General features: G+C 39.5%; 1 protein-coding gene across 5 annotated transcripts in view; it reads right to left on the bottom strand.

The window, feature by feature from the left end:
• Positions 1–1,058: 1,058 nt before the first annotated feature.
• The window catches only part of LOC138006392 (DNA-directed primase/polymerase protein-like), a 20,039-nt gene continuing 13,597 nt past the window's right edge, over positions 1,059–7,500 (bottom strand). For all 5 annotated transcript variants that reach the window (XM_068852686.1, XM_068852688.1, XM_068852685.1 and 2 more), the window contains 6 exons: positions 7,231–7,325; positions 5,663–5,791; positions 5,255–5,333; positions 2,911–2,993; positions 2,538–2,581; positions 1,059–2,399 (listed from right to left, as the gene is read on the bottom strand). In XM_068852686.1, coding sequence (XP_068708787.1) covers positions 1,665–2,399; positions 2,538–2,581; positions 2,911–2,993; positions 5,255–5,333; positions 5,663–5,791; positions 7,231–7,325 — 1,165 coding nt within the window. In that variant the 3' untranslated portion in view covers positions 1,059–1,664. The remainder of the gene's footprint in view (positions 2,400–2,537; positions 2,582–2,910; positions 2,994–5,254; positions 5,334–5,662; positions 5,792–7,230; positions 7,326–7,500) is intronic.

The raw sequence follows: 7,500 nt of genomic DNA, 5'->3' as shown, positions 1-7,500 counted from the left end.
TCATCAAGGGATACTTTGTCTAGTTGTTGTCGCGTCCCTATTACCAAGAATTCCGTTTTTTGTTCATTCAGTTTAAGTTTATCTTTTAACATCCATGCTCTGACTGCTTTGATACAACGCTCCATCGATGTTATAGCTTCTATCTCACTTAACCCACTGTCTGGCTTAAAAGACAAGTACAATGTACAGCTGACAGTCATCTGCATAAGCATGTGCAATTGGTAAGCTGGTTTTGACCACCTCAAAGAGCTTGCTAGCATAGATGGTAAACAGCAGCGGCCCTAAACAGGACCCCTGCGGTACTCCATGAGATAATTCAGTGCTATCAGAGTATGCGCCGTCTACGATAACATGTTGCGAACGATCCGACAGATATGACTTAAACCACATTAGCGCAGAATCTGTAATTCCAAATGATGTTTCAAGTCTCTGTAGTAAGATCTTGTGGTCTACTGTGTCGAATGCTGCGCTTAAGTCAAGCAGGACTAATAATGTAATATGTCTACGATTCATGTTATGGAAGATGTCATTTACAACTTTTAAAAGTGCCGTTTCCGTGCTGTGTTGCTTTCTGTATGCGGACGGCAGTAGGGGGTACAAATCATTCTCCGCCAGGTGACTATGTAATTGGTCAAAAACTGCTTTCTCTGTTACTTTTGACAGAAATTGCAGATTGCTTACGGGCCTTAGATTCTTATAAGCCGTACCAAGACCGGGTTTTTTTGAGAAGAGGCTTGACGAGCGCATCCTTCCACGCTTTAGGGAAAACACCCTGTGATAGTGAACAATTAACGATGGTGGTAATAACAGGTAGCAATTGGTCAAGACAGTCGACCACCAATTGGGTTGGCATTGGGTCTAAATCACATGATTTTTTGGCGGTTTTCTTTATGATTGCGCTAATATCGCCTTCAGACAACTGCTTAAATGATCGTAAAACTTTCGCACATTCCATTTTAGGGTCTGGCGGTACTTCGTGCAAGTCTGATGAAATAGCACATGTGGATTCTATTTCGTTTCGAATGTCATCAATCTTCTTCACAAAGAACCTTGCAATGTCATTTGCCAGTAAAGTTTTATTTAGTTGATCCGGGAATGTAGTACTTTTGCTCAGCTAAAACGATGAGATTGATACTTATAACACGTTTTATTGTTACAGCGGTTTTCAATTGAGTGTCAAAAGTAATTAGCGAATTGCTTTGCTTTTCCATTACTTCACTCAGTGATTGGTTTAAAGTTCTCGCCCCCACTTTTTCAACCAATCAGATGTGAAACCAAAACCAATCGTGGCTTGCGCGTGCACATTTTCCCGCGTGTAATTACTTCGAGTTTTGATTGGTTTACTGGATTGTCTCGGTCCTTCGTTGATTGGCCAAAGTAATTACTTTGGTTTTGGTTTTACGACACTCGAGTGAAACTCGCTTTATTACATCGTGCAAATACGAGAAGACAACCATTTGGCCGATGAGCCTGTTGACACGAATGTCTGAGAGCAGAGGCAAAGGCTTTTTCAAAGCATCCCTGCAAATGATCTATAAATCGGTACAATTCTCTTAGTTAAGAAAATTCAAACTAAAATTCTAGCTAAAAAAACATCGCGGGGTTGCGACGACGTGGTTTCAACCGCAAGCATCAGTTTGTACACAACAAAAATAAGTTAAATTCTACAGCCTGTTTTCAATTTCTTCGGCAGCAAATGAAAGTTCCAAATCACTCACAGGGTCCTCATCAATCCAGACATTGGCGTCTTCGTCCGATACATAATTCACCTTGTCAAGAGGTTCAGCATTGTCGTCCGAAAGAGCATCGACTTCTCCGAACTGCATTGCGCCAATGATGTTATCAGTATTACGACCACGCTGCTGGGTGCAAATGTCCTCTGCGTTCAAACAAGCCTCGATATCATTTGTCCGTTCTGCATCTGCGGTTTCGTAACACTTTTTCCCAAACTTTTTATATTGATAGCTTGCTTGTGGGACATCAATCTCGGTCACTGGTTCAACTCCAGTACTGCACATGAACGCATGCTCATTGATGACCATATCCCATGCGTTCAAACAGGTCTCTTTATCATTCGTCCAATTTCCCTCCACTTTCCCATTTTCACAAATTCTACGAAGGTCTGTAGATTGACAGGTTTGTAGGACACTGATTTCGACCAATGCTTCATCCGCGTCCTCATCATCCGAACCAAAATTGTCTCGCATAAACCTTCTTTTCCTTCCTGAATCGCCAAGGGTCTTGTTAACACCGTTATTTGCGTCTGAAGATTCCTGATTTTCGGAGCTTGACGCACCATCTAAAAGGTAAACATTACCAGTGCCGCCTTCCTCAAACTCTGCTGCAGCCTTGCAAAGATTGTCATCGTCATCATCCCATTCAAACAAGGGCTCGACAGACTGGAATAAAGAATAAAACAAGAATTTCAGATCTAGCAGAGAAATAGATGACAGTGACGCACTTGAATTGTCTCCCGCAGGAAAACGCATCAAATAAGTAAGTCAGTTAGCCACAACAGAAGTCACCATTCTCCTTACCTGAGCGGATGTCAAGGGATTTATATCCTCTGGAATTGGCCTTTCTGCAAATCAAAACGTCGAAACAGTTAACATTACATTTCAATACGTTTGACGAAATGAAATATAGCAAGGTTACTACAGCAACTAAAGGCGACCATTACTGTGAGCCTACAGGCCAAGGAATACATCTCATAGGTTTAGATGACATCTCTTATGAACTTTAGAGAACTCTTGGATCTTAACACCGTAGTGTGTTCCAATCAACAGAAGAATACTGCTTGTCCAAGAACACCTCATTGCTACAGTATATAAGTGAAGTTGTGCGAAGCACCCCTCTATGATCTCAAAAAATCCATGGAGAGGGATGGAGACCAATTTTGTTGATACATACCTGGAGAACGATAATCAATACTCTTGCAGTCAGGATCATGGCACTTTTGATAATAAACACCACGCTTTAGGTCAACTACAATCCTGAAATGAAAAAAAAAAGCGGCAAATTTGCCCGTGTGGAACATTTCTTTGCAGTATGCCGTTCTCTAGAAAACAAGGTTTTAAGGACAATATGAACAAATGACAGTCAATCCTTTCATGCATTATCTTTACTTTAAAGTCGTCCATACCAAATAAATGTAGTCGTAGGACACTTCCCAAAATCGTACAATGTTAACAGAAGGGAATAATAACGAAATTCTTAAGATATCGCCTTTGTATTTGAAGTGAGCGAGGTTTAGTGATGGCGCTATTTATGTCCAGAAATGACCCTAATTAAAGGACGCCCAATTTTGACATCCAACTGCAAGTGTCCCTTTAAGTCTAAGCCTTTGCCACCTATCTCCAAAAATAAGTTAGAGCGGTTTTACAATTGAGCGTCGAAAGTAATTAGCGAATATTTTGGTTTTCATTTACTTCACTCCGTGATTGGTTGAATGTTCTCGCGCCATTTTTTTTAACCAATCAGAAGTGAAACCAAAACTAATCGTTGCTTGCGCGTGCACATTTTCCCGCGCTTTGTGTCGGCCATGTGTAATTACTTCGAGTTTTGATTGGTTTTCTGGATTGTCTCCGTCCTTTTTGATTGGCCAAAGTAATTACAGTGAAACCTGTATTAAGCGGACACCGTATTAAGCGGACACCCTCTATTAAGCGGACAGCGGCCGAATACCCTAAATTTATATCCCTTATTTACTGTAAATCAAACCTTTATTAAGCGGACACCTCTATTAAGCGGACGCGGACACCTAAAAAGTACTTGAAATGGTCATTTCTATTGTTGCCAACCTGTATTAAACGGACACTTGTAATTAAACTCCACCACACAACGTGCCAGACACCGGAAACGAGGAAGGCGCCAACTACCAATTTTTCTATTTTTAAAATTAAAAACGTGACTTGACAAACGGTGTTTGTTGAATACACAAGGACAAAAGAAACCGTAAATGCATACACGTCCACGAAGCCTGTACAGCTAGTATACAACAAATCCTTCGTTGATCAGTTTATCTTTTAACCAGTTACAAGATTATCTGAAATGCTGCTGGAATATTCCAGATATCATGGACAAGAAGATCTAACGCTGGCCATTAGCAAGGCAACCGACTTGCTTCAGAAAATGAAATTTAAAAGGCTCAAACAATCAAGAATTTATGACTATTATTGTTAAGGATTAGTACATTCAACAGCTTAGAAAAGGACAAAGTTTTTATGGTTTTTATGTACAATATACAGCTTGTTTGGCTCATTTGATCAGTTTCAGAGTACAGTATTGATTCGTTATGTTTGTATAGAGCTTGTTTCACTCGTCTGATTTCTTCAAATTTGAGGTGTAATCTATGTTTGTAGTAATCGGATCAGTTGTTCCACTTAAATAAAAAAATTAAATACTGTAATGCAAACATATTTTGTCGCAGTCGCTGGGAGTATTCTAAACATTTCCACCGTTCATTTTAATGGTATTTGACACCTCATAAGACGTTATTTATCGAAACCTGTATTAGGCGGACACCCTGTATTAAGCGGACACTAGAGCATTCCCCAAGGGTGTCCGTTTAATACAGGTTTCACTGTACTTTGATTTTGGTTTTACGACACTCGATTGAAACTCGCTCTATGAGTAAAGGTTAGCGTTTTTGTAAGCTTACTAGGTTAAATACAGCTGTTTATCCTTAATTGAGGAGCAGCATTTGGGAGACACTGTGTGAATGTAATTGTTTCTTTTCCGAGACATGTGTGATGAAGAGCAAGGGGACATCTCGTGACGGTTATTGAAATACGCTTTGCATCTAATTAGGGCCCTTTCTGGACACACCAAATAATAAGTGCGGTTACACACATTTCCCATGGTAAATTATCCCACCGTGCCTCATACTTGGGTTTTAGTATAGGTCGTGTTAACCAGCGGTCACACGTTACAAAGATTACAGAGGTAAAAAGAAATGTCACGCAATTCATTGGCGGGAAATTTAATCACAATTTCATCAGCATCGTGATTGGCTCTTGTACCTCGGGCATCAAAACACCCTTCCAACATCATGGGTGCTACAGAAGAAGCAAACGCTGAATCGAATAAATTTATTATAAAATTACAAACAGATTGTGTGGGCTTCCTGTGAAGTAACTCATTTGCATAAGTTTGAATTTCAGGATTTCTACAATGACTTCAATGAAAACCACATACACACTCATCACCAAATTTCAAAATGAAAAGTTACAAAGATAAAATTTGCTTTCCCTACATTATGTGATTGCTTTTGTGCGGCCTTCCAATGTTGTCACACCACTGATTCTTCAGAATGTCATAAGTCAGCAGTTTTCCTACCAATTCAATACAAAAGAAAAAGAATTTAAGAGATGGTAGAGTTAACATTTTACCACTGATCAAAACGAAAAAAGAGAAAACAATGTGGCAGCCAGCCTGGCAATATGGTTCCTTGTATATTTTTCTGCTTTTTAAAGTTTGATCAGAGAAACTTATAGCTGCAATATAGCTCACAATAATTAAGAGAAAATAACTACAAAGAGTCGACACTGAGGTATTACAGTATGTCTGATAAGCTAAATAGGAAACTGGATGAGAATTAAATCCATATCACGTTCTTTCTCTCTTTTTTGCAGCAGGAAAGACATACGGTAGCCATGGATACCTTGTGGAAAGAAGACCCATCTTCTTATCACACCCTGGACATCTCCTTTGTTGATAACACTTGACACAAACAAGTCAATGATAGGATAAGGAGAATGTTCAAAGCCACTTTGGGAAGGGATTTGTGTACCTGAGAGAAAAATACAGCCAATTTCAGCAATGAATGGTAAAATTAATAAAATGGACAGAAAAAAAATATATATCATTAGACCTTATTTGAGATCAGAGAGATGGTTGGAACCACACCTGTCCAACATCACATAGCGGCACTGAGAATTACATGATTTGGGCATGTGACAAGAATGGCAACCAGCCAACCAGCATGTCGAGCTGACAACTTGAAGTACTTTGGTTTTGCCTGTTCCAGGCTCTCAGTTCTCGTTCCCTCGCCTCCACTATCTGAGAGCCTGGAACTAGCTAACTCTGGTTATAAGGCTACAGGTAGATCAAGAAAGTGCTGGATTGACGGAGTATAGGAAACCCTAAGAGAATATGTTATGACGCTGACAGAAGACTCCCCCCTCGCCAGACACCGTCAACTCAATCTCCCCATGACAAACCCAGGTACAAGTGGACGGAAAAGATGAAGACGAGATGAGAATTTGTGTTGTGTAAATTACATACAAGTATGTATAAGAGAATAAATTTGAAACACTTTATTTTAAAAAATAAAGGCCAAGGCTTTACAAGTGAATATTTATCCCGGGGGAATAGACAACATTAGAGTGCTTTCTTTTCCCGGCTGGTCCTTGCTTTCCTCCCAAGGTCTGACGAGTCTTAGGTAGGATGTCAGGTGGGCATGAGTCTAATAGAGAAGCCAGACAAGGGAAGATTGGAGTAAGAGTATCTTGCAAGGACATAAAGAAAGTCAAAATGTGCCAGGTACATGTACACGTACATTCGCTCTGACGTAGGGTTAATGCTCGGAACGTCAGCGTTTAGAATGTCTGTACAGTGGCCAATTTACACTATCAACTCCGTTGATAAAACCAAATTTTTGTATACATGTACATGTAGTCTGGACATGCAACAATGAATTGGTGTGCTCCAACCAAACACACAGGGGCACCCAACGAGAATATAGTTCAAAACCTTTTAAACATAGCATTTTTAAACATATTTTAGTATTTAAACGGTAGATATAGGCATATTTTTATTCCCTAGAAATTTTTCATCTGTTCGGATTTCCTAGCTGAAAGTCTAGTGATCAGAAAATTCTAGGGATCAAAACTTCCTTTTAAAAATTTCGGCCAGAAAAAAGGTTCCCGAAAAATCTAGGTGACCTTTTTAGGGTAAAACTTCGTTAAAAATGGGCAATTATACCATTTCTTAGATGTTCGAAAATCCTTGGACAGGCAGGCAAGCAAGACATTTTACAACAAATGTTCCGGAAATTCTAGATCTCAAAATAATCGTCTTCCAAAGAGATACTTTTCGAAAAATTGAAGTTGGGTGCCCCTGAAAACTGTGCTTCTTCCTAGACATGAAGATTAATTTTAAGAGTGAAATGGTTCTTGATGGATAATTTGAACTTAAAGTTCCACATTAAGAAAAAGTTGAATGTCATACTTAAATCCTGTGCCTCTCCTTTTATTGGTGTTTTACTAGATTTTCCACAGCTTTCACATGTCAGAACTTTTACGTCTTTTCCACCGACATGCATGCTACAGAACAGGAAGAAATAGATAGAAATTGAGGAAAAAAAACTCTGTAATGACAAACACTGCCAGCCAAGATAATTGGGTCAATTTACTGACCATTTGCCAGTAACATTTTGCCAACTGTGGACAGCCAGTCAAATGTGGTGAATTACACCTGCATTCCTCACAATATTACAGA

The sequence above is a fragment of the Montipora foliosa genome, chromosome 6, assembly GCF_036669935.1.
Source record: "Montipora foliosa isolate CH-2021 chromosome 6, ASM3666993v2, whole genome shotgun sequence".
NCBI classification, from domain to species: domain Eukaryota; kingdom Metazoa; phylum Cnidaria; class Anthozoa; order Scleractinia; family Acroporidae; genus Montipora; species Montipora foliosa.
The sequence above is the reverse complement of the archived record's forward strand: the minus strand, read 5'-3'. Positions and strand labels throughout refer to the sequence as shown.